The following is a 26,395-nucleotide window of genomic DNA, read 5'->3' as shown; positions in this document are numbered from 1 at the left end:
TATTTTAAAATTATATTTAACAAAATTGTTAATAAAACTGTTTCTTGCCCTGTAGGTAACCAGTGGAGTTTTATTAACAATAATCTGCACACTCAGAACATACATAGGTCTTCCAAAGGCAGCAGTAGCCTTGACAGATTATATTCCCGGAAAATCAGAAAGCAGCTAGTTCATCATAAACAGGTAATTTTCAGTACCATTTTTATTTTAATGTTTGAGAAGTTGCATGGGATAGACTTGCCATCAATATTAGGTATGACATTTAAAGAGCTACATAGAGAAACAATTTAATACTGGGACACAGTTTCCTTTTTTGTAAGACTGCAATAATATGTAGTTAACAGATTTTTGGTGATATCTTTTAAACTGACTACCTCTTCACACTTTTATTACTGCCATTCTAAGTGAGGCCATCATTATCCTTTGTCTGGTAAAAAGGTCTGTCTGCCTTTGTTCTTTCTCAGTCCAGTTGATTTTTCATGCTACCCCTAGGGAGTTCTTTTTAAACAAGCTTGGTCATCTCTAAATTCTTGGTAACTCTCAGTTGACCTTCTGATGAAGGTCAAACTCCATAACATGGCTTGAAGGTATCTATTTGTCTACCCTTCTGTGTAGCTTTCAATTTTGCATTTTGGTCTGCCATGTTGAATTTGAGTGTCTGGACCACTTACACCAGTTTTCTCATTCTGGATTTTTGCATGCTCTAAGTTTTTTGTTTTGTTTTGTTTTTCTCCTAACCATATCTTTTACTCTTTTGCTTGGATAACCTAACTTATTTTTTCAGGTCTTCTTGGTTTTTAAGTTAGGATAGTATTTCATATAATATGTTCCTCATGTGTCCTATATTTTTCTTTTCATATTCAGTATAATTTTTGTGGGGACTTTTTTATTTTGTCAACATGAGATTTGTACACTTCCCTGTGAATAAATGATTTCTTAAAAAATTATTAGGAATAATGCAGAGTTTGAGATCTTTTATGCTGGACCTCTTTTCCTCAAAATGATATATTAGAAAATTTTTTTAAGAGAGAGGAAGGGGGAGAGAGAGAGTGAGAAGCATTCTGTTGTTCTACTTCATTGTGCATTCACTGGTTGCTTCCCGTGTGTGAACTGACCAGTGATGGAACCCGCAACCTTGGCATTTAGGATGATGCTTTTTAACTGACCAAGCTAACTGGTCAGGGGCAAACTGATATTTTTGAGATTCATCTGTATTATTTAGTGTATCATTACCACTATTCCATTATATGAATCTTCCAAAATCTGCTTTTCCATTTTCCTTTTGATGAACCCTTTAGTTTTTGGTTTATTCTTTCTTTTTGAAATATAAACATATCTGCTTCTCCGATGTGCAAATGCACGTGAACACACACTTTTTCTTTCATAGGAGGGAATGCAGGGCTGGGAAAAAGGTTTATAGTTGTGAGGATACGAAACTTCATTCTTGTATTATTTATTATTATATTTATTATTGTTATTATTAACCTACATTTTTCCACCCCCGTATATTAGGTTATAATTTTATTGCAGGACATTTGTGAATTCTTTTTTTTTCTTGTTTTCATGATTTTTTAAAAAAATTAAACATAAAATTTATTAATGTGCATTTTACTTGCTATAAGTGAGTTTATGGCTGACCTCAGATTCTTGTGAGCCAGTACTTTATTACAATTACTTTTTAAAATGTCTTTATCTTCCAGCATGTGCTATATCCTTGATACTTAGTATAAAACTTGGTGTGTTGTCAATAAATATTTGTGTTATTGATTTAAGATGAAATAAGATTTTATGTGAGATCTTAGGATATGGCAAGTTTGTGAAAGCCTAGGGCTTTATATAAAACATGACTCAGCACCAACTTAATTTTTATTTCTGAGCTTTTCAGCTATGAGCTAATGATTCAATCTTTTGTGAGAAAAATGATCTGAAACTTTTTCTCTCAACCCTTTTCTTGTTGATACTCAGCTAATTTTTTTTTTTTTCTGAAGCTAGAAACGGGGAGAGACAGACAGACTCCCGCATGCACCCGACCGGGATCCACCCGGCACACCCACCAGGGGGCGATGCTCTGCCCCTCCGGGGCGTCGCTGTGCCGCGACCAGAGCCACTCTAGCGCCTGAGGCAGAAGCCAAGGAGCCACCCCAGCGCCCGGGCCATCTTTGCTCCAGTGGCGCCTCGGCTGCGGGAGGGGAAGAGAGAGACAGAGAGGAAGGAGAGGGGGAGAGGTGGAGAAGCAGATGGGCGCTTCTCCTGTGTGCCCTGGCCGGGAATCGAACCCAGGACTTCTGCACGCCAGGCCGACGCTCTACCACTGAGCCAACCGGCCAGGGCCGATACTCAGCTAATTTTAAGTGGTGCTAATTTGCATCTTTTCAAACCCAGCTAATCACTTATTGTTTATGTGTGCTGTATTTAATTTTGGATATGAAGATGTAAAACAAACAGAGTATAACCCAGTGGATTTTTCTTAGTAAAATATCACTACTTTATTTTCTTTTGCAGTATGAAGGACATTATTTGGACAGTTGGCAAAAGTTAAAATGGGTCTGCGGAATAGAATAGTTGATAGTAGTCCGTCAGTGCTACATTTCTGATTATGATGATTATATTTTGGTTTGTAGGAAGAGTTTCTTCTTTCTAAGAAATGCACACTTAAAGTATTCAGTATCATTTGGTCATCGTGTTGCCAACTTATTTTGAAACAGTTTAGAGAAAAATGTCTTTGTGCAGTAATTTAAATTATTGTTTAAAATTGTGCTTGTATAAAATCAATTTATAATTACATTTTTTCTTGATAGCTGTAGAACTTTTGGAACAATTTTTAAAAATACTGATTTTTACTAATTCTCATATTCACACTATATAAATTGATTATTCTGTACATGGCTGGTTTTAAGTTAGGATACATTTCTTTTTTCATATATGAAGATAACAGCCAAGTTCTTATTTCTTTATAATACGATATTAAAGCTTTTTCCTTTGATGACAAAAATATGTGCCCAGTAATAGAGATTTAGAAAATATTCTTTGAAAAGGTAGGCTTATTAAACTCTTAACTAAATTGCTCATTTGCAATTATGGCTATAATTTTCTAGTGACTTTCTATTTAAGTATTCTGCATATATGGCTATATGGTGAAGTGATTAAATCGTTCAACAGATTTTTAAGATGCATCTGGGCAGAGATATTTATCCTCCTTTTGGTCTTTTATTTGTTGTCGCCAACTAGTGGTTGCCTAGGTTTAGAGATGGGGCAGATTGTATCTGAGGGGGAGTGAGTTTGTAACATAAAAGAAGAGCATGAGGGAATCTTGTAGCAATAGAACTGTTCAAGATTAACTGTAGTAATAGGTACATCAACCCCATATCTAGGTAATATACAATGAAAACACACACACACACACACACAAGTAAAACTGGAGAAATCTGAATAAGATTGGTGAATTATAATGATGTAATTACCCTGTAGTGATATTGTTTATTAAAGTTGTAAAACGTTATCATTGGAGGAATTCAGTAAAGTGCCCAAGAGATCTCTATTATTTCTTAAAACTGTTACTGTTAGCTTAGTAAACATTTTAATTAATAAGAAACATAAGCATTTAAAAAATGTACTACTCTTGAGGGAGATTCCCATAAAGCAAAACTAAAAATATTGTGCAAAAAATGTTTTTGTCCCTACCTGGGTGGATCTGTGAATAAAGCATTCACCCAGGGCACTGATGTTGCCAGTGTAATTCCTGGTCAGGGCATGTACAAGAAGCAATCAATGAGTGCACAAGTAAATGGAACAACTAGATGGAACAGCGAGCCAATGTTTCTTTCTCTCTCTTTTTCTCTCTCTCTCTCTGCCTTCCTTTCTTTCTCTCTGAAATCAATGGAAAATTTTTAAAAATATGCTTCCCCCTATATTTAAAAATAATTCTTATCTTGTATTTTTTTTAAAAAGTCTGTTAGTCTCATTAGTGGCTTGCATAAGAGAGTCTTCTAGTTATTTTTCTTCTCCCATGAGGTAAAGAATTAATTTTTCATTAAAAGATAGAAAGATCTTCTAATTGGGACTAAGAAAGGGTGGGTTTTTTTTTTTAATCAGCAACACAGTTAAAACTAGATCTTTCAAGGAGTTCGAATCATCTTTTGGTATCCATGTGGTATTGGTTCCAGGATCCTGCAGATACCAGAATCTGTAGGTGCTCAAGTCCCTTGGGTAGAATGGCTCAATGTCTGCATATCACCTGTGTTCTCCTGTATACTTTAAGTCATCTCTAGATTACCTATAATACCTAATACAATGTAAGTGCTATGTAAACAGTTATATTGTTTAGGGAATAACAATATGAAAAAATATCTGTGTATGTTCAGTACAGATGCAACCATGGTGGTTGTGCATGCCTACATAGCGCACACCAGCAGCAAGGTAACATCTGAATCTGGGCATGGGGAATGAGCATACAGGAGAGTTTACTGCACTTATTTATTAGTTTTATGTTTGCACTCTGTGAGGAGTATAATAATTTACTCTGTTGTTTCTAACATTGTAAGATTAACATTTTTCTTTTTAAGCAACTTAATCTACTAAAAGCAAAGCAGAAGGCTTTGGTGGAGCAGATGGAAAAAGAAAAAATACAGAGTAATAAAGGATCATCATATAAACTTCTGGTGGAGCAAGCAAAGCTAAAACAGGCTACTTCAAAGGTACATTTTTAATTTTCAATGTAATTATATTAGAAAAATCATTTTTTCTTTTATTATTTTAAATCGAGTAGCTAAGTAACATTAATAATGATTAGGAAAGTTAAATATATTTTGTTTTCCTTATCAACAGAAAAATCTAAACACTTTTGAGGGAGTGATGGTAGCTTTTAACTCAACAAAATGCATGATAAATGTGGACTTAAAAGTATTTTTCTATAGATGCTCCTCAACCTACAGTGGGGTTACATTCTGATTAACTGATTGTAAGTTGAAAATATTGTTATGTAGAAAATGCAGTTACTCTTTCTGCCATCTGTCATGCTGCCATCATGGTATGCATGAATGTCCTGGCTGATGCTCTCAAGAGCATAAACAATACCAAAAAGAGAGGCAAATACCAGGTTCTTATTAGACCAGGCTCCAAAGTCATCGTTGGGTTTCTAACCATGATGATGAAGCATGGTTACATTGGTAAATTTGAAATTATTGATGACCACAGAGCTGGGAAAATTGTTGTGGACCTCACAGGCAGATTAAACAGGTGTGGAGTAATCAGCTCCAGATTTTATGTTCAACTCAAAGATCTAGAAAAATGGCGGAACAACCTGCTTCTTTCCCGTCAGTTTGATTTCATTGTACTGACAATATCAGTGGGCATTATGGACCATGAAGAAACAAGAGGAAACACAAAAGAGGGAAAATCCTGGGATTCTTTTTCTAGGAAATGTAATACATATATGCAAATAAAATGCGTCAATGGAAAAAATGCAATCAGTACACTAAAGTATGAAACATTATTGCTTAGCCTAGCTTACCTTAAACACGTTTAGAACATAATGTCCAAAAAGTGCTGGTAGCACAAGGACACTGAGTAACGGTTGTTTATTATGACTGTGCCTGACTCGGAACTATGGCTCACTGCTCCTTCCTAGTATCATGAGAGTGTATGGTACTGCATATCGCTAGCCCAGTACTTGTTTCTGCATTGTCATAAAGTTGAAAACTCTTTAAGTTGAACCATTTTGTTAATTGGGGACTGTCTGTAGTATATTTCCTTGAAAGTGGATTGTCTTCCAGTAAATAGAAAATAAAAAGACTCAAGGAAATGTGTAGTTTTCTTAATTTGTGTCCTTTCTAAGTAAAAATTAAGTTCAGTTATTTATAGATAAAATTTAAGAATAACTATATTCTAAATTTGTGGGAGTAACATTTAGATTTAGCCACCATATTTGTGCATTGTGTTTTATAAATATGAAATTATAGTTATTCCCTCAGACTTTGAAATAAATTGAGTAATATTTAATACTTAAAGTTATATAGTTTTCTTTGCCCTTCAACTTTTATGAATTATGTTTAGGATATTTTGGTAATATCTATGATGTTAGATTTGGCCTAATTTTCCCTTTTTGTAGACCTTCACTTTTCTGAAATTCTGTTATGTCCTATACCTTACTCTCAAATAGGACTTTACATATATTCATCAATATAGGTTTTAATAATCTTACTTTTTGAAAAAAATTGTTCTTTAGAAGTTTAAGTTTTCTTAGTGAATATTTTTATCAGATAAGTACATTTGTACTGAAAGAACTTTTATTCAATAAATATTGATTGCAATATTATAAATTGCTCTGTACAGCACTTTAAGGATTTAATTCGGTTACGTCGGACAGCAGAATGGTCTCGTTCTAATTTAGACACAGAAGTTACAACAACCAAAGAGAGTCCAGAGATAGAACCACTTCCATTTACCTTGGCCCATGAACGTTGCATTTCAGTAGTCCAAAAACTTGTCCTGTTTCTCCTCTCCATGGATTTTACATGTCATGCAGACCTTTTATTATTTGTTTGTAAGGTAAGTAAACTAATAGGCATAATTTATAATTACAGGTTTATAGAGTAAAAAAAAATTAGGAAAGAATGCAGTAATAGTGCTTTTATTGGTTTTTGCTTTTGTAAAATTTTATTGTGCCTTGAAAGATTTTAAAATATTTTGTCACTGATTTTTCGGGAGACCTAATTTATATATTAATCTAGTTAAAACTATATTAATGTAGATTTGCAATGTATGTAATTTGGGTATGTTTATCTTTTTTTGGGGGGGGTATTTTTCTTAAGTTGGAAATGGGGAGGCAGTCAGACTCCCGCATGCGCCCGACCAGGATCCACCCGGCATGCCCACCAGGGGGCGATGTTCTGCCCATCTGGGACGTCGCTCTGCCACAATCAGAGCCATTCTAGCGCCTGAGGCAGAGGCCACAGAGCCATCCTCAGCGCCTGGGCAAACTTTGCTCCAGTGGAGCCTTGGCTGTGGGAGGGGAAGAGAGAGACAGAGAGGAAGGAGAGGGGGAGGGGTGGAGAAGCAGATGGGAGCTTCTCCTGTGTGCCCTGGCTGGGAATTGAACCCAGGACTCCTGCATGCCAGGCCGATGCTCTACCACTGAGCCAAACGGCCAGGGCCTGTATGTTTATCTTGAATATATGTTTTCTTAATAGTAAAAATGGGAAATATACCAATAAGTGTCAGGTTGTACTAATAAAGAGTTTTTAAGCTCTGAAGGCTTTCCTGTAGCATGTTCATTGTTTATAGAAATTATTTTTAACTATTCAACCCATATTTTTAACCAGATTTTAACATTTGATTCATGAAATTACATTTTTTAATTCTATGTTAATCAATTATTTTGACACCAAAAGCTTATCTCATTGAAAACTACTCCAATAGTTTGACTTTTGGAGAAAACATATGTAATTTCTCTAAGTATGATTTTATAAAATGTATTACAGGTTCTTGCACGCATTGCGAATGCCACAAGGCCAACTATACATCTGTGTGAGATTGTGAATGAACCCCAACTGGAAAGACTGTTATTACTTTTGGTTGGAACTGACTTCAATAGAGGAGATATATCTTGGGGCGGTGCTTGGGCTCAGTATTCCTTAACATGTATGCTACAGGATATTTTAGCAGGTTTGTCAGGATTTCTTTTTCATAGGGTATATCAAAAGCAGCTTATATCATTGCTCTGTTAAGTTATCTTTAAAGGAAACTGTAACCCCCAAAAGTATAAAAGGTCTACCACAGTAGCAACCATTTAAATTACTTTTGTGTTTAATTACATTTACTTTTGTGATAAATGTCTTTATAGAGTAGTTTGGTTGTTAAAGTAGAGGGTATTGGAGCTAGTTGGCTTCATTATTAATACCCAGTGGGCTGTTGTGTAGTTCTCTGTGGCCTTGAGGAAGGTACTCTATGCCTGCATATATAAGAATAAGTCTCTATGTATGTAAAATAAGAATAAAAGTACCTTTCTTATAAAGTTGTTTGGGTAAATAAGGAATTAATATATGTAAAGTGAGTATAATAATTCCTTATTCATACTACACATTTTGTGTTTTCTACTACTTACTTGTTTTCAGAAATTGGAGGTAATGCAATGGGTCCTAGTATTTCCTTAGTTCTCATTTGCCTCTGTGTCTTTTATAGTTGGTAGAGCAATATGTGCTCTCACTCTCTAATGTGGAGGAATAAATATGCTTTAATATGTTTTGGATGTTTATTTATAAGTTATTAAAGCAATTACAAATGTCTAATCACACACAGGAGAATTGCTGGCTCCTGTTGCTGCAGAAGCCATGGAGGAAGGGACAGTGAGCGATGATGTCGGGGCAGCAGCTGCTGAGTCTGACGATTGCCTTCAGCAGTCTTCCGTTCAGTTGCTAGAAACTATAGATGAACCTTTGACACATGATATAACAGGTACATTCTTTGGATTATGTTTTGTTTTAAATATCCTTTAGCTTTTTTTCTTTAGTGGAAATGTATCAAAATTAAGAATGTTACTAAAGTATAAAATTAATTTTTCTATTTTTCTATTAGGTCTTTAGCTTTAATAACCATATCAATTGTTTTTCTGATAAATATGTTTAGCTTTGTTTCTCTGAGCAAATGCTCATTATAATACAATGCTATCCTTTCATAATGTCTTTGTTACTTTGATGTGACTGTTGAAGAAATTGCAACCTAGAAAACTGTTAAAGCTATTTAGTAGTTAACATGGGGTTAAATGCTCTTGTTCTTTAAGATTCACTTTTCTGAGTATATTTGCTGCTTCCTCCTCCTCTTCCTCTTCCTCCTCTTTCTCCTCCCTCCTCCTCCTCCTCCTCCTCCTCCTCCTTCCTTTTTCTTTCCTGATTTTTAAAAAAGTAAGTGTGTATGCCTGATGGCACAGTGGATAGAGCGTCGGACTGGGATGCAGAGGACCCAGGTTCGAGACCCCGAGGTCACCAGCTTGAGCGCGGGCTCATCTGGTTTGAGCAAGGCTCAACAGCTTGAGCCTAAGGTCGCTGGCTTGAGCAACAGGTCACTTGGTCTGCTATAGCAGCAGCCACTAACACCCCCCCCCCCCCCCCCCGTCAAGGCACATATGAGAAAGCAATCAATGAACAACTAAGGTGCCGCAACAAAGAATTGATGCTTCTCATCTCTCTCCTTTCCTGTCTGTTCATCCTTCTTTGTCCCTCTCTCTTTCTCTGTCTCTATCCCCCCCCCAAAAAAATGTGAATGTGTATCTTAGCTTGCAAAATCATTTATGGACTACTCCCTACTTTCCAAGACTCAGTTGCTACCCTATATATGCTAGGTGCTGTGGTTATTTCAGCCATTTGTCATTCTTAAATCTTACATTCTCTCATGAGTTTCTCTTTTCTACCTGATACTATGTTTATCTGGAATAGACTTTGTCCTTTTGTTTGCATGATAAACTCTTTATTTGAAATTTATATAATACATGCCCCTTTCCAAGAAGCTTTGTCATTCACTGCCAGCAGTGTTGGAGACTGCCGTCGGTGCTGCCTTATCCTTGATTCTCTCTGGCAGCACTTACCGTGTTGTAGTTGGTTTAATGTCTGTAGTGTATCCTCACCTCTGAACCTCTGTTAATTTTTTGTAGGGTAAAATTTTGCTTTACTAATCTTCATATACTCAAAACCCTAATATAGGCTGGCATTTGCTTGGCATTCTATAATATAATTGAATAAGAGTGTGGGAAGATTGAGAAGATAAAAGCTGTAAGGTATAGAAAGCTAGTTAAGAATTTGAAGACAGTGCCTGACCAGGCAGTGGTACAGTGGATAAGAGTATTGACCTGGGATGCTGAGGACCCAGGTTCGAAACCCCAAGGTTGCCGGCTTGAGCGTGGGATCATAGACATGACCCCATGGTTGCTGGCTTGAGCCCAGCTGACTTGATCAGGAGGTCACTGGCTCAGCTGGAACCCCCCCCTCCCCCCATTCTACCCCTCACCCGGTCAAGGCACATGTGAGAAAACAATCAATGAACAACTGAAGTGTCAGAACAAGTCAGTGCTTCTCATCTCTCCCCCTTCCTGTCATCAGTCTCTGTCTCTCTCTGTCTCTCTCTCTCACTTGCTAAAAACGAAAACAACAAAACTAAAAAAACCGCAACGAATTTAAAGACGTCTGAGAGCAAAGTAATTTCTAATTCATAATAGAATTATAAGTTGAATAGCAGTCTTATAACTTGAATCTTTTTTGCTTTTCACTTTAAATACTGGGTATCAGTTTCTGAAAAAATAGATGTAACATAGTGAATTACGTATTGGAGATAAGAAAATTAATAACTTTCAAGTTTATGCAACTTGATTCAACAAGGGCTAATCCGATGGTCTTTTTCCTTATGCAACCTAATACTGCATTGTTTTTAATGGAGCAGTATATTTGCATAACTACTAATACCTAATTGTGAAGAATAAAAATTTAGTTATTTTTATATCAGTAATACATGATATAAATTACATGTTACAAGTAAAATAACTTTTTTTATTTTAAAATATTTTTTTGTATTTTTACATAGTTAGGAGCGGGGGTGGGGGCAGTCAGACTCCCACATGCACCTGACCGGGATCCATCTGGCATGCCCATCAGGGGGCAATGCTTTGCCTATCTGAGGCATTGCTCTGTTGCGGCCAGAGCCATTCCAGCGCCTGAGGCAGAGGCCATGGAGCTGTTCCCAGTGCCTGGGCCAACTTTGCTCCAATGGAGCCTTGGCTGCGGGAGGGAGGAGAGAGACAGAGAGGAAGAGAGGGAGAAGGGTGGAGAAGCAGATGGGCACTTCTCCTGTGTGCCCTGACCACTAATCGAACCCGGGACTTCCACACGCCAGGCTGACACTCTACCGCTGAGCCAACCGGCCAGGGCTAACTTTTTTGTAATTTAAAGGCAATATATTGGTTAAATTTATGTTATATATTCTACCAATATAATCACTTTCAACTATTTGAAGGTGTACCACCTCTTTCCTCTTTGGAAAAAGATAAAGAAATTGATCTGGAGCTACTTCAAGATCTAATGGAAGTTGACATTGATCCTTTAGATATTGATTTGGAAAAGGATCCTCTTGCAGCCAAAGTTTTTAAGGTATGATACACTAGAGTATTCTTTGCAGATGAAACCTTTCATCTTACACGTTTGGTTTATTCATTATTTAAATAGGAAAGTATACATTTTCACCAGATGTAACCCATTATTTAATGTACTCAAAATACATTAAATTGTTATAGGTACTATAATACACTGCTCACAAAAATTAGGGGATTAGGGAATGTCCAGATACTCTAGTACTTTCAGCCTTTTGTACAGTGCATTTTTACCAATGAAATAAAAGTTGGTTTTGCATCTCATTTGCATAATCAGACAACTTTTTTGGACTTGTTTGCTTTTCTGATGTTCTTGCTTAATAAAAAGAAAGCAAGTGCTTTTTATTATCACTTCATACTCATTTTGAAATATCCCCTAATTTTTGTGAGCAGTATGTATAACAATGAATAGTATATGGAAAACTTACACGATTTTATTCATATAGTCACTAATGTTTAAGAACCACTAATAAGCATGAGGAAGTATATTTATAGGTTATAAATATTTTAAGCAGCATTTAATCTGATTCTAGCTGACTTCATTGCAGATTCTACCTCTGTATTAGCCTCAACATTTTCTAAAGGAGATACACACCCCTTATACTTTATATTGGTTCCTTTTGTGTAAGAGATTTTATTAAGGATGGTAGTTATCTCAGGTTTTAAATAAGGTATTTTTATATTTTGGTATAAAAAGACAAGAATATTACTGAACCATTTCTCTAGATTATTAGGATTATAAATATGTTTTGGGGAATTTAAAGGGTGGAGAGAATTTTTGTAGCTCTGAGTTTAGATAATGTAAGTAATAATATTGCTCTTTCTGAGAGGGAAAAATAAACCACAATTGTTTTCCATTTTTTTAAGCCAATAAGCAGCACATGGTATGATTATTGGGGTGCTGACTATGGCACCTACAATTACAACCCTTACATTGGAGGTCTTGGAATTCCTGTAGCAAAGCCACCTTCAAATACAGAGAAGAATGGATCACAGACTGTTAGTGTTTCAGTGTCTCAGGGTAAGTATGTGTTTGTCTTTGAAGACATATTCTTGAAACAAGTCCTAAATTTATGCTCTGTCCCTTAAGAAATTGAACCTGAGTGTGTGTTAGGAGAGTCCAGTATCACAGGTGTGCCGGGAGAGTGACGTTCAGAGCTGGATGTTTCTCTGTCAGTCAGTTTGGAGCAGCTTCCATTTATGGCCCAAATTATTATTTATTTTATTTTATTTTATTTTTTTCATTTTTCTGAAGCTGGAAACAGGGAGAGACAGTCAGACAGACTCCCGCATGCGCCCGACCGGGATCCACCCGGCACGCCCACAAGGGGCGACGCTCTGCCCACCAGGGGGCGATGCTCTGCCCATCCTGGGCGTCGCCATGTTGCGACCAGAGCCACTCTAGCGCCTGGGGCAGAGGCCACAGAGCCATCCCCAGCGCCCGGGCCATCTTTGCTCCAATGGAGCCTTGGCTGCGGGAGGGGACGAGAGAGACAGAGAGGAAAGCGCGGCGGAGGGGTGGAGAAGCAAATGGGCGCTTCTCCTGTGTGCCCTGGCCGGGAATCGAACCCGGGTCCTCCGCACGCTAGGCCGACGCTCTACCGCTGAGCCAACCGGCCAGGGCCCAAATTATTTTTTTGCAAAATAACACTTAGCAAAATATTCTTGTAAATTGTGTGGGTTTGCCAGTGATTTTCATTAATTGTGAATTTATTTTTTTATTGTTAATAATAAACTTTAAAAATTATAAATAAAAAATGAAACCATATTGAATATTATTTTTGCAGTCTTCTAGTCACATAGACTATATCATGTTTTTAAAAGTAAAACCTTTTCTTATATAACGTTTATCAGAAAGTTGCAAGTATAATACAGAGAACATTTGTTATCTTGATCCATTAGGAAGAAGTTACTAATCTAATGTTTTTGTTTTGTTTTGTTTCATGGTTTTTTGTTTTTTTTTTTGTATTTTTCTGAAGCTGGAAACGGGGAGAGACAGTCAGACAGACTCCCGCATGCGCCGGACCGGGATCCACACCCGGCACGCCCACCAGTGGCGATGCTCTGCCCACCAGGGGGCGATGCTCTGCCATGACCAGAGCCACTCTAGCGCCTGGGGCAGAGGCCACAGAGCCATCCCCAGCGCCCGGGCCATCTTTGCTCCAATGGAGCCTTGGCTGCAGGAGGGGAAGAGAGAGACAGAGAGGAAGGGGGGGGGGTGGAGAAGCAAATGGGCGCTTCTCTTATGTGCCCTGGCAGGGAATCGAACCCGGGTCCCCCGCACGCCAGGCCGATGCTCTACCGCTGAGCCAACCGGCCAGGGCCTGTTTCATGTTTTTTTACAAAGCAGGACATTCTTCTATATAAACACATAAGAAAGCATATTTCATCAAAATAAGGAAATTGACATTAATACTAGCTTTCAGACCCCATTCAGGTTTCAGTAGTTGTGTCTATGTAAGAACCCTTATGGAGAAGGATCCAGGGCAAATCATGTGTTACGTTTAGTTGTCAGGTCTCTTCAGTTTCCTTTAATCTGCCTCATTTCCTAGAGTTATCTTTTGTGATCTTGGTGCTTTTGAAGATTATGGGTCAGTTATTTTATAGATTGTCTCTCATTTTGGTTTTGTATGCTATTTCCTCATGAGATTTTGGTCATGCATCTTGACAGAAATATCACAAATGTGTAGGGCTCAGAGTTTTTATTGTATCCCATTTAGGTGGCTGATGACTGTGGTTTTATGTTTATTTACTTGATTAAGGAGGTGTTTACCAGTCTTCTACATTATAAAGTTATACCTTTACCCAGTATAAGGATTTTGGGGGGTGTGGTGGCAGAGGGGTACTTGGAAACTATTCTTTAAAAAAAAATTACTAGTTTATTCATTTAGTTTGAATAGACCCATGGTTTGCTGTTCTCGTCAGTGGATTCTAATTCACTATTATTATTTCTTTGTTGGTTTTTATTTAGATAAATAACATAAAATGTACCATTGTAGCCCCTTTTAAGGGGCTCGTCAGTGGATTCTAATTCACTATTATTATTTCTTTTAAGGGGCTCGTCAGTGGATTCTAATTCACTATTATTATTTCTTTGTTGGTTTTTATTTAGATAAATAACATAAAATGTACCATTGTAGCCTCTTTTAAGTGTATAGTTCTATTGCATTAAGTACATTGACAGTGTTGTCATTATTTACTTTAATGTTCAAGTAGTCCCAGATTTGACCATTGGGATCTTTTTTAAGCTAGTCTCCTGTCTTTTTAACATGTCCTTATCTTTCTTTGAGTACTCCCTTGTTCTCTGGCACAACAAGATGCCCCAGGCTGATCATTTACTTTCCCTTTCCCATACTAGGAATTAACCATGTCAGTAAGGGGAAAGGGTATTTCAAAACCTTTTAGTGGAGAAATGTGATTAATTTGGTTGTTAGATATTCTTATTGCTATATTGATAGCCACGCCCTCTTGGTGGACAAATGTTGAAATATGTGTATCTATACACTTTTGCATCTGGATTCATTTCTGTATCTGTCTAGAACACCATCATGAGTTCACATTGATCTATCAATTAATCTAATCTAACTTCAGAGACTTCATTTTAGTTTTCTCCATCTGCATTGTTTTATCTTTTTTTTGTCTGACAGTGAGCAGCCTGGTTCTCATTATCCCTAGTTTGTTTGTTTCTATTATCATTACTTTACTTAAGTGATCCACCTTGTTCTGTATATTTACCCTCTCATGCATAGTCTCCTTTGCACAGGTGCTGTTACCTGCTGCAGCTCTGATAGCCCCATGGCAGGACACATTTCTCATCCAGTTTTGGGTTTGGATGTCAACAATTTGTAAGAAGTAGGACATAAGAATTATCAAGTAGTTTAATTTTGTAATCTTTTAATTGCTTTTTTAGCCCTAGATGCTCGCCTAGAAGTTGGACTTGAACAGCAAGCAGAACTTATGTTGAAAATGATGTCTACCTTGGAAGCAGATTCCATTTTACAGGCATTAACAAATACGTCTCCTACCTGTAAGTAAAAAATCACCATTCTTAAGAGTATTGCAGCAATTCATCTGTTGATTGTTTTCAGGTGTACTAAACAAGGACAGTTTTTAAAATTCCATGTTTTGTATGAGTCTGAGTGGGCTAAATATAAAGCACCTCTCTCTCACTAATTTAGTAGCAAGTTGAAAAATAAGACAAAGGATCAACAAGTTGGTAGAGCAGAGGGAGGAACAAAATACCTCCATGTAGTGCTCTTAAATTCAATCCAAAAACCTGAGTCATGTTTTGTTTCTGTGGTGTTGTGAGGTCAATGAAATTCCTAGGGAAGGCTGTTAGTGTGCTGCCTGCAAGCTCATTGCATTATATCCTAATTTCTGATAAAGTAGGCTTTTTATTAGTAACATCTTTATTATCCTTAAAGACTAGGATGGACGACCTAGGTAAGGATGATAGTCAAAGGGCCTAATTGAACTGCAGAATTGAAAGGATTTACTACCTAATTATCTATAGCAAAGGGGGGCAAATATTGTATAATAAAGGACCAGATAGTAAATATTTTAGACTTTCCAGACCGTGTGGTGGGTGTGGCAACTACACAACTCCGACTGACTTTGTAGCAGTAAAGCAGTCATAAAATATATTTAACTGAATGGCGTGGGTGTTAAGAATCAGGTGGCCTGCCACATTTGGCCATCAGGCCATGGTTTGCTGACATTGATGTACCTTGCTAGACTTGGGCAGATCTCCTCCTGTTGGGTGACCACAGTTTATAGCCTCATGTCTCAAAGACAAAGATTGAGGTGAGGTTCTGAGAAGATAAAGGTGTTTTTTAATAAAAAACAACAACAATATTCCATAGGCCCACGAGTCACTTGACCTCCGGAGCATGGTGTTTATTGGGGTAGAGATAGGAGTTAGAAGCTAGGAAGAGCATCATCATGTCCACCTATGAGGAGGAGGTCTTAGTTCATTTTAATAGAGAAATTTGGGCTTTTAGATCTTCCTATGTTTAATCAAATTCTTTCATTGCAAACTTCCTTTATTTCTTGATTTAGGAGATACAGAAAAAAATGAGAAAAATAGAAGATGGTCTATTCTTCTATAACCTTAGTTTTAGTACACTTATATTGTTGTATGTTATCGCCTGTGTAATAATGGGGATCCCATTTGTTGCGTCAGCCTCTTCATGACCACAAACAACTCAATACTGTCCAAAGTAGCTCTTTTCTTTGTAGCCATTAAAAAAAAAACTTACTAGAAGATACCTTCGTAATTTGTATCTGCCTCTTAATATATTCTATCTTTTGATTATTGTCATGTACAAAACTGTGTCCCCCTATTAAAGTAATAACTTTATAAATTTTATATGAAGAACTGTTTTTAGAGTCCCTATATTTCTCTGCTGCCCATGAATTATATTCATTTAATTTGTTTAATGTGTGGCCTGGGCATAAGGTTTTTTGCATATTTTCCAGGTAATTTAATGTGCAATAGACTAGATGGTCCATCCTAATCCCTGCTGGTCAGCCTGTGGCCTGCCACGTCTCTCTTGTCGACCAGAGCACCCTAGAAACCTCACTTGGAGGAATGAGCACAGCCTCACTGGGCTCATGCCACGGGCACTTCTAGAACCTTGGGGCAAGTAGTAGAAAGAAAAGGAATCAATTGATAAGAGTCTGGATGATTCTAAAACCACCTTCTTGAGGCTTAGTGAAGATTCTTCTTTCTCTTCATTTTCTTTGCCTCTTATTAATTAGGAAAAAATTTGAAAATAATTATTACTAGAGAGTAAAGTTCCTTTCCTTTGGAGGGCAAGTCCTATGAATTTGGGAGTTTCTCTGTTGATTTTTTGACTTTCTAGTAATATTGTAACAACAAGTTTTCAAATAATAACAATGAATCGTTTTAAAGAATGCAATTTTAATTTTTTTTTAGAACGAACTTCACTTACCTATGCATAGTAATAGCTAGTTAGCATTTCTCCTGATGCTTTGTGTATAAAATCATAATTGTGTTTAATTTTCAGTATCACAGTCTCCCACTGGAACAGATGATTCACTTCTAGGGGGTTTACAAGCAGCGAACCAATCCAACCAACTTATTATACAGTTATCATCTGTCCCAATGTTAAATGTTTGTTTCAACAAACTTTTTTCTATGCTTCAAGTTCATCATGTTCAGGTATGATTTCAGGAGAAATAGTGCATTTTTAGACCTTATTACCAGCCTAATAAAAGATGAAAATGACTGGGGAGATTCTTCTCAATCTAACAGGGGTGATTTCTCTATCATTCTCAGATGGAAAAGTATTGGAGGTGCTTTGATAACCACAGCTGCTCACTTTTAGGTCATATATATTTTTATCACTTTACATTTTACTGATTAGATCCAACTACAGTTGGATTAGGGGCACGGAACCCCCACACAATTGAAAATACACATATAATTTTTTTTTTTTTTTTTTGTATTTTTCTGAAGCTGGAAACGGGGAGAGACAGTCAGACAGACTCCCGCATGCACCCGACCGGGATTCAACCGGCACGCCCACCAGGGGCGAAGCTCTGCCCACCAGGGGGCGATGCTCTGTCCCTCCGGGGCGTCGCTCTGCCGCGACCAGAGCCACTCTAGCGCCTGGGGCAGAGGCCAAGGAGCCATCCCCAGTGCCCGGGCCATCTTTGCTCCAATGGAGCCTTGGCTGCAGGAGGGGAAGAGAGAGACAGAGAGGAAGGAGGGGGGGGTGGAGAAGCAAATGGGCGCTTCTCCTATGTGCCCTGGCCGGGAATCGAACCCGGGTCCCCCGCACGCCAGGCCGACGCTCTACCGCTGAGCCAACCGGCCAGGGCCCACATATAACTTTTGACGACGCAAAAATTTACTAATTGCCTAATGTTGACCAGAAACCTTACCAATAACATAAACAGTCAATTATCATATATTTTGTATATTTGCCTGGTGCTGTGGATAGAGCCTTGGCCCTAGGATGCAGAGGACCCAAGTTCCAAATCTGAGGTCGTTGGCTCGAGTATGGGATCATCATAGGCATGACCCCATGGTTGCTGGCTTTAAGCCCAAAGGTTGCTGGCTTGAAGCTCAAGGTCTCTGGCTTGAGCTCAAGGTGCTGGCTTGAGCAAGGGGTCTGGCTTGGCTGCAGCCCCCCATCAAGGCACATTATGAGAAAGCAGTCAGTGAGCAACTAAGGTGCTGCAAGGAAGAATTGATGCTTCTCATCTCTCTCCCTTCCTATCTCTCTGTCCCTATCTGTCTGCGTCTCTCTCTCTCTCTCTCGCTGTCTCTTTCTCTCTTGCTAAAAATTTTTTTGTATATTATATATATTCTGTACTGTATTCTAACAATAAAGTAAGTTAGAGAAAAGAGTGTCATTAAGAAAATCTTGAGGAGAAAATATGTTTACATATTTATTGAAACAAACTACATATAACTGGATCTTTGCAGAACAAACCCATGTTTTTCAAGGGTCAACTGTATATATTCTAGTTTAAATACACTTGTATTTAAACATTTGACTCACCCTTTTTAAGCTAGGTAAACATTTCTAGTAGGTAAATTATAAATTTTAATTCAGTTAAATTTTGTTTCATCAAGAATTTTAAGATATGTTTGCTTGTCAACTGAATTGAAGTAGCTAGATGAAGTATTTAATAGAAAAGTTATTTAGACTCAATCATAATGATTCATAAGATTTTGTTTAAATAGTTTTCATAATATAATAGGCACATTTTTTTCTGTCACTTTTGATTCTTTTTCAGTTGGAATCACTTCTTCAGTTATGGCTCACATTGAGCCTTAATTCTTGTTCTTCTGGAAACAAAGAGAATGGAACAGACATTTTTTTATATAATGCTAATCGAATACCTGTTATTTCATTAAATCAAGGTAAGATCTATTAGATGGGAAATTATTAATATAGCATAAATAATAAAAAGATAATGACTAGGTTATTATATAAACTTTGTCATAAGGGCTATAATGTTTTTATGAAAGAAATTTTTTTAATACACTGAGTAATTAGCAGGAAAGAACATGCCTGTGTACAACTGAAATCGACAATGTTCCATTAGTCTTTACATTGGATTCCTCTGGAATATTGTCTTGCTCATAGGCTGTTCTTTTGTAACTGGTGTTTTTTAAAAAATGTGAATTTGCTTCTAGGGGAATTTGGTAAATAGGAGGATACTAATTTTTTATAGAAGTTGTGTTGATTTTTTTCTTGGCAAATGCTATACTATGGAACTAGAATAATGTCCTCAACAGGGACAGAACTGATCAGCAGGTCTGGCTATAAGAATCTATTTTAGTTAAATTTTAAGGAAAATGAGGATGATTTATTTCTGGTGCTTTCTCCCTATGGAGGAGCATCATATATCTTGCTTGGCACTCACACGACCTGTCTTCCAGCCTTAGTGACAGTCACACTGGCTCATGATCCTACTTATATCTGCAATATTTCAGCAAGACCAGCCTAGCTTTAATTGATTTCTTTCTTATCCTTGCATTAATAATTATTATAAATTTTGTTTCCATCACTTTTAAAAACTTCGTTGCTGTGAAAAAATTAAGAGTAGATAAAAGTAATGATTCCTCATTATCATCAGATATCTGGTCAGTATCCAAATTTACAATTGTCTCAACTTTTACAAAATTGTTTTGTTTGTTTGAAATGGAACTCATATAAGGTCTACCAAAAAGTTCTGTGCATTTCTATCCCAACAAGTTTTGACACGTAAGCACATGTTTATTTGGTGCATGTGTGCCTCTCTATTTTTATCACTTAATGTATACATACTGACGTAGCAAATTAACTAAAACAAAGTTGATTCACGTTAGTCTTATGTGTGAAGCGATAGTGTACCCATGGCTACTGATAAAGTTCATTTATGCCACTGTAATTTTTACGAATTTCAACAAGGGAGAAATGCTACAGAAGCATGTCTGTCACATCCACCATATTTCCGGACTTAGTACCCTCCGACTATCACTTGTTTTTGTCCTTACAAAATTTTTTGAAGGGCAAAAAATTCAAAAATGAAGAAGACATCAAACAAGCACTGGTTCAATTTTTCACATCAAAAGAGAAAACATTTTTCAAAAATGGGATATACAGATTGCCCTCACGCTGGCAAGAAATCATTAATAATAATGGCAATTATATTATTTAATAAAGTTTATTGATGGTAAGAAAAATTTATATTTTGTTTTATTCCAAAAATGGACAGAACTTTCCGGTAGACCCTATACATTAGTCTACACATTATAGTTAATTATGTTTCTTAAATTCTTTTTAATCTCAATAGGTTTCCTCTATGTCCTTTTTCCCCCCTTGCATAGTCATTTGTTAAATAAGTTTGATTGTATATTTGCTAGGATTCCCAGGGTTCCTTTTTTAGTACAAATATCTTCATGATGTCCTCTGTATTTCTGTTAAATTGGTAGTTAATATAAATTGGAGTAAATTGAAGCTTGATCTAAGTTGTGTAAGGAATTTCATAGGTTGTCTTTTTTTTTATGATAAGTATTAAATGCTTAATGCTTAGAGTCATTCACAAATCACTAGATGTTTCAAAATGAAGATAGTCCAATTCTGCCATTTCTTATTTATTACATGAAGCACTCCCATAAAGAGAAACTTTCTTTTTATATGTTATTGTCACCTCATGATGATATAGTTTGTATAATAAAGGCAGGAAAAATGCTGGAAATTTTTTATTTTTGGAATTAGTTTTTAAGATGGACCAGTTCACAAATGGTCTGTGTTCATTACCTATAAGTCTCTTTAATATCTGTATAAGTTTATGTATTTAAAAATATATTTTATGTACCTGATGTGTGGTGACTCTGTGGGTAAAGCATCAACCTAGATTGCTGTTTCGAAACCCTGGGCTTGGCCTGGTCAAGGCATGTATGGGAGTTGATGCTTCCTGCTCTTCCCCCCCCCCCCTCCTCTCTAAAATAAATAAATAAATAAAGTATTTAAAAAATTTTTAAATATGTTTTATGCTTCTATTATAATTGTAACTCTTAGCTGATATTATGCCATTTATGGCAGTAAGATACTCCTTTTTTTAGTTTATTTTGTGTGTGGGGGGTAGCTTTTCAAAAAGACATGATTCTGTTTCTGTTAACTTTTAGTATGATAGGTGCCCAGACTCTTGTTTCCTTCCTAAGCTTTGGAATGAGCCATTTTTACAGGGTGCTTTAAGAGCACAGTGTGGGCTCTCTAATTTGTGTTCTTGAATGACTGTTTGGCTTCTCTAGCCAGCACAGGTACTTCTTATCTTATCTAGGCCTTGCAAACAACCTGATTACCTTTTTAGTTTGTGCTTTGTTGTGAAGTCGCATAGGTTTTGATTGGTTGAGCCCATTCCTGTTTTTCCAGTAAGGCTTATTATTTTCAATTTTGGGTTTTGCGGAATGTGAGGATTTTTAGTAAAACAAATTCTGTTGCAGTAGAAATGCCTGTAGTTTGGAAATGACAACAAATTTATAATGATGACACATTAATTTATGTAATGCTGAGCTTTATACTTAGCCATAAAATGTTATTGAAGCTTAATGCTTTTGTTGTTTAATGGGGAACTGGTTCATTTGTGTGTTTGGGGAAGAGTAGGTAGTGAGTTGATTTAAAGAAATATTTTTGAATGCATTCTTTTTGTTTTTAATTCTTAGTAAACATTTGCTTTTTACTGAGTAAAAATATTCCCTTTTCTTCTTCCTGCATAGCATCGATAACTAGCTTTCTCACAGTGTTAGCTTGGTATCCCAATACTTTGCTCCGGACATGGTGCCTTGTGCTTCATAGTCTAACAATCATGACAAACATGCAACTTAATCGTAAGTAAAAATTTATTCTTATAAATCTACTCATTTCTTTAAATTTGACATATACATTAGTATTCTTGCTGTCAGTCTTTAAAAAGCTTTTTCTGAGAAGTGATATAGTTATAAAAATGACTGAATTTATTTAAATATGTATTTTCTGAATTTGTTGTTATATATTATATACTTTGTGCTTCTTTACGTTCATAACAAACTCTCCTGTATGTACCATAACAAGTTCAAATCATATTTTACCTTCCAAACACTTAAGTTATTAAAATAAAATTGATTACTTTTAGAGTAGGAAGTCAAATATTTAATACTAATTTATGTTTTATATTGGTTATCGTATTTAAAGTACTTTTATATTTAAAGTGATTTATTCATTATAATATTCATGCACATATTTCGCATATATAACTAGTTTTCTCAGGGTTTTTTTTTTTACAGGGACAGAGAGAGAGTCAGAGAGACAGATAGATAGGGACAGACAGACAGGAATGGAGAGAGATGAGAAGCATCAATCATCAGTTTTTCATTGCGACACCTTAGTTGTTCATTGATTGCTTTCTCATATGTGCCTTGATCGTGAGCCTTCAGCAGACCAAGGAACCCCTTGCTTGAGCCAGCAACTTTGTGTCCAAGCTGGTGAACTTTGCTCAAACCAGATGAGCCCGTGCTCAAGCTGGCGACTTTGGGGTCTTGAACCTGGGTCCTCCACATCCCAGTCCCACGCTCTATCCACTGCTCACTGCCTGGTCAGGCTCAGTTTTTGTTTTTTATATCTAAAACCTATATTAACTGAACATAATTGTTTTTTTTCAGATTCTAATGTCCTTTTTTTCTTCCCATATCCCATGCCTTTCTTTCCATTTCAGTACTGATAGTAAAAGAATTTCTGGACATTCTTAGAAAGGAACTGTTAGTGCTTTTTGTGGCTTTTGTGTGCCAAAGTAATGAAAATACTCTGTTATATTATCTTGTATAGTGCTTATTGGTTTTAATTTTCATATTTAATTCTAGGTTTTTATCTGGCGTTCTTTTTTTAAATGTATTGATTGATTTTGAGAGAGAGAGAAGCATTCATTTGCTGTTCCACTTAGTTGTGCACTCATTGGTCATTTCCAGTGTGTGCCCTGACCCCAGGTATCAAACCTGAAACCTTGCTTGGTGTTTTAGGACAACTCTCTAATTCAGTGTTTTTCAACTACTAGTCTGTGTACCAGTACTGGTCTGCCAAAGAGTCAACCACCTTGATTGTTAAAATGAAGATGGTTAGAGTCTAACTCTGCTAACCGGCCAAGGTCTTATCTGGCATTCTTGAGGTGGTAGTTGTGAGGTAGGGATCAAAGTTCATATTAGAGAGTCAGGACTAGCCACTTGTGAATTAAAATCATTCCATTTGTAGGTTATGACCACAGGTGGATTTTTTCCTCATTGTGTTTGGGCTTAATTTTGTTAAATAGAAAGCTCTGCGACATTGATAAATATATTTACTTAAATCATTGCTTAGTATTAAAAGTCCATTTTCTAATTAGGAATGTTTTTTTCCCAATTTGGGATCAAAAGCATTTCTATATGATACTGAGATTTAACGCAAAGAATATTTTATTAAATTCAGAAAACTAATGTGTTGCTTGTATATCACTGATAGTGTATAACCTTTAAACAGCTGACATGCAAAAATGAATAGTTTTTTGATCCAGTTTATCTTAAAAGACTGTGTTAAAATTTACCAGAAAAGTAGGTTTCTATTTCTGGAAGAGGAATAGGTTCAATAAAAGGACATTAAGCACTTACTTATCTCCTTTCCAGTTGACTATATATTGAATAAGATGTACATAAAACTGAGTCTTTTTCACAGTGAGGTAGGAGAGAGGCAGGAGATCTGTGGAAGATGAAAATAGAGGAGTCTGTCTTAACCAATTAAGTCTCTTTTAATAAAGTAACACCCAGAAATATGTGAGTTTTTGAGTACAAGATGTTTTAAATATTACATTTTGATTGTTTCAGGGTCCATTTTTAAAGAACTTTTGATTTTTAATATTTTCTAGCTGGTTCCAGCAATGGCATTGGAACTCAGGACAGTACTGCCCACCTGTTGGTTTCTGATCCAAACCTGATTCATGTTTTAGTGAAATTTCTTTCTGGCACCAGTCCACATGGAACAAATCAACACAGTCCACAGGTGATATGTCATTTGAAAATCAGTGATAGGCCCATATTATACAATTAAAATGTTTGTAAAGGAAACTTTAATGTACCTAAATATGTAAAATTGTTATTGCCACAGTATAAAATGTTAGCCTTTTATATATCAATGCAATAAAGTCATTTGTATTATTTATAATAATGATAACTGTTGAAACTGAATAATAGGGGTAGTAAGTTTTCTGTATACTGTATCAGTAAGTGGTTTGCAGTGAAATTTTCTTTCTTTTCAGGTTGGACCAACGGCTACACAAGCTATGCAGGAATTTCTTACCAGATTACAAGTGCATCTTTCTTCAACATGTCCTCAGATATTCAGTGAATTTTTACTCAAGCTCATTCATATACTTTCAACAGAAAGGTAAATTTCAATGTATACACATATTTCTGATGTGTCAGTAATATGTATTACTTTTCTATTTATTTAATCTATTCTTTGTTTCCATTTTAGAAATCTTTTTCTGCATACTTTTTGAAATAAGTATTTTTTTAAATTTATTTTCTTTTTTACTTAATTCCTCCACCCCATTTTGTTTTCACTGTTTGCTTATCTTTTATAACTAAATTTGATTTTAGTATTTTCCCTAGCTTTATAGTATACATCCTTTTTTCATCATAGCCTGCCTTAACATACATAGTATAATCACAACAGTATATTTCCAATTTCTGACATATGTCAGAACTTCATGACAATGTATTTCCAACTTTTTTCTCTTATCTGTTGTAGTTATCACATGTTTACTTATCCTGTAAACACAAAATACATTCATACAGTTTTTTGCTTTAGATAAACACATATCTTTTAGACTGATGTAAATAGTATTTTTACCTGGAAAGGGACAAACCTCTTTTAGGGTGATTAGTGTGAATATTTGAGTCACTCTTTTCAAGAGTTCAGTTGGGTTTAGGTTTTGTTGTTGCTGTAGTAACCTTTGGTGTTACATGAGCTTCAAATTGGAGTTCCCCCTGCTTCTGTAAGTGTCAGGATACAGGGGGCTTGTTTCCAGTGTTCTTGTTCCATCCTCAGCTTTTGTTTTGAGCAGGAGAGCATTTCCTTCTTTCTTGTGAAAAACTGGTAATGGTAGTTGAGGGTTTTTTGTTTGTTTGTTTTTCAGACACCAAATGCATGGTATCTTTTCAGTACCATTTTTCTTACCTGACGCCAGTCAGTGTCCTACCATTCAGTCTGAGTTAACATCGTAATCACGTATTTAAGAAGTCTGCTCTCACGTTAGAGGGCAGTTGCCAGTGCCAGGTCCCCAGGTTACCCATGCTTACATCCAATTTGGCAACATGTTTAGGGGTTCTCACAACTCCCCAGGTTCAATAATACTATAGGACAACTCACAGAACTCATGAAGAACACTTTACTTACATTTACTGGTTTATTATGAAGCGTATAACCCAGGAGCTGCGAAACAAAACTCATGCATAGGGAAGCAGTGGGGGGTGGTGGTGAGAGAGGGTGCCTTTGATTGGAGGGGAACTTTACAGGTTCTGTGTCATCCAACTTGCATCCCCGGAGTTTAGCAATTTGTTAAATATTATAGTGAAATTCTTCTTACCCATTTGTACATTGCTGGTTTCTCTTTATTAAATTCTGCCACAGGAAAGCCAATGCTAATATTTTATCTCCTTGAAGGTACCTGTCTTTTCATGGATCTCAGGCTTTTTGGTACCCTTTGATGGGGTCAAGAAAAGTTATGACTTTATAGTTAATTTAGCTTTTTTCTTGTTAGGTTGGGGGAATTTTAGGCATAAGCAAAAGTTGAGAGCATTTAATTTGTTTATTTATTTATTTATTTGATTTTTCTGAAGTTGGAAACGGGGAGGCAGTCAGACAGACTCCCGCATGCGCCCGACCAGGATCCACCCGACATGCCCACCAGGGGGCGATGCTCTGCCCATCTGGGGCATCGCTCTGTTGCAACCAGAGCCATTTTAGCGCCTGAGGCAGAGGCCACAGAGCCATCCTCAGTGCCCGGGCCAACCCTGCTCCAATGGAGCCCTGGCTGTGGGAGGGGAAGAAAGAGACAGAGAGGAAGGAGAGGGGGAGAGGTGGAGAAGCAGAAGGGTGCTTCTCCTGTGTGCCCTGGCCGGGAATCGAACCCGGGACTCCTGCATGTTAGGCCGACCGGCCAGGGCTGAGAACATTTAATTTGGATGCATAAAAATTATATGGTTGAGGCTTAATTTTTGAAATAAAAATCAGTAGGAAA

At 36.7% G+C, this 26,395-nt stretch overlaps 1 protein-coding gene, 1 non-coding gene and 1 pseudogene across 11 annotated transcripts in view; all 3 read left to right on the top strand.

The window, feature by feature from the left end:
• Nucleotides 1-26,395, top strand: part of BIRC6 (baculoviral IAP repeat containing 6) — a 238,151-nt gene that overhangs the window by 118,098 nt on the left and 93,658 nt on the right. For all 10 annotated transcript variants that reach the window (XR_010750445.1, XM_066378557.1, XM_066378563.1 and 7 more), the window contains exons 33-45: nt 56-183; nt 4,563-4,694; nt 6,331-6,546; nt 7,479-7,662; nt 8,296-8,451; nt 10,996-11,129; nt 11,996-12,149; nt 15,039-15,155; nt 17,158-17,312; nt 18,899-19,025; nt 21,870-21,980; nt 24,020-24,153; nt 24,410-24,537. Coding sequence is in view for 9 of the 10 variants with exons in the window: in XM_066378557.1 (XP_066234654.1) it covers nt 56-183; nt 4,563-4,694; nt 6,331-6,546; nt 7,479-7,662; nt 8,296-8,451; nt 10,996-11,129; nt 11,996-12,149; nt 15,039-15,155; nt 17,158-17,312; nt 18,899-19,025; nt 21,870-21,980; nt 24,020-24,153; nt 24,410-24,537 (1,876 nt within the window). In the remaining variant the exon portion in view is untranslated. The remainder of the gene's footprint in view (nt 1-55; nt 184-4,562; nt 4,695-6,330; nt 6,547-7,478; nt 7,663-8,295; nt 8,452-10,995; nt 11,130-11,995; nt 12,150-15,038; nt 15,156-17,157; nt 17,313-18,898; nt 19,026-21,869; nt 21,981-24,019; nt 24,154-24,409; nt 24,538-26,395) is intronic.
• On the top strand, nt 5,021-5,415 carry LOC136397946 (small ribosomal subunit protein uS8-like; annotated as a pseudogene).
• LOC136401608 (small nucleolar RNA SNORA52) lies at nt 16,632-16,766 on the top strand. The gene has a single exon (XR_010750632.1). It is a non-coding gene; the product is annotated as a small nucleolar RNA SNORA52 (small nucleolar RNA).

This window comes from Saccopteryx leptura, chromosome 3 (assembly GCF_036850995.1).
Source record: "Saccopteryx leptura isolate mSacLep1 chromosome 3, mSacLep1_pri_phased_curated, whole genome shotgun sequence".
Lineage (NCBI taxonomy): Eukaryota > Metazoa > Chordata > Mammalia > Chiroptera > Emballonuridae > Saccopteryx > Saccopteryx leptura.
Note: the sequence above shows the minus strand (reverse complement) of the source record. Positions and strands in the feature narration are given on the sequence as shown.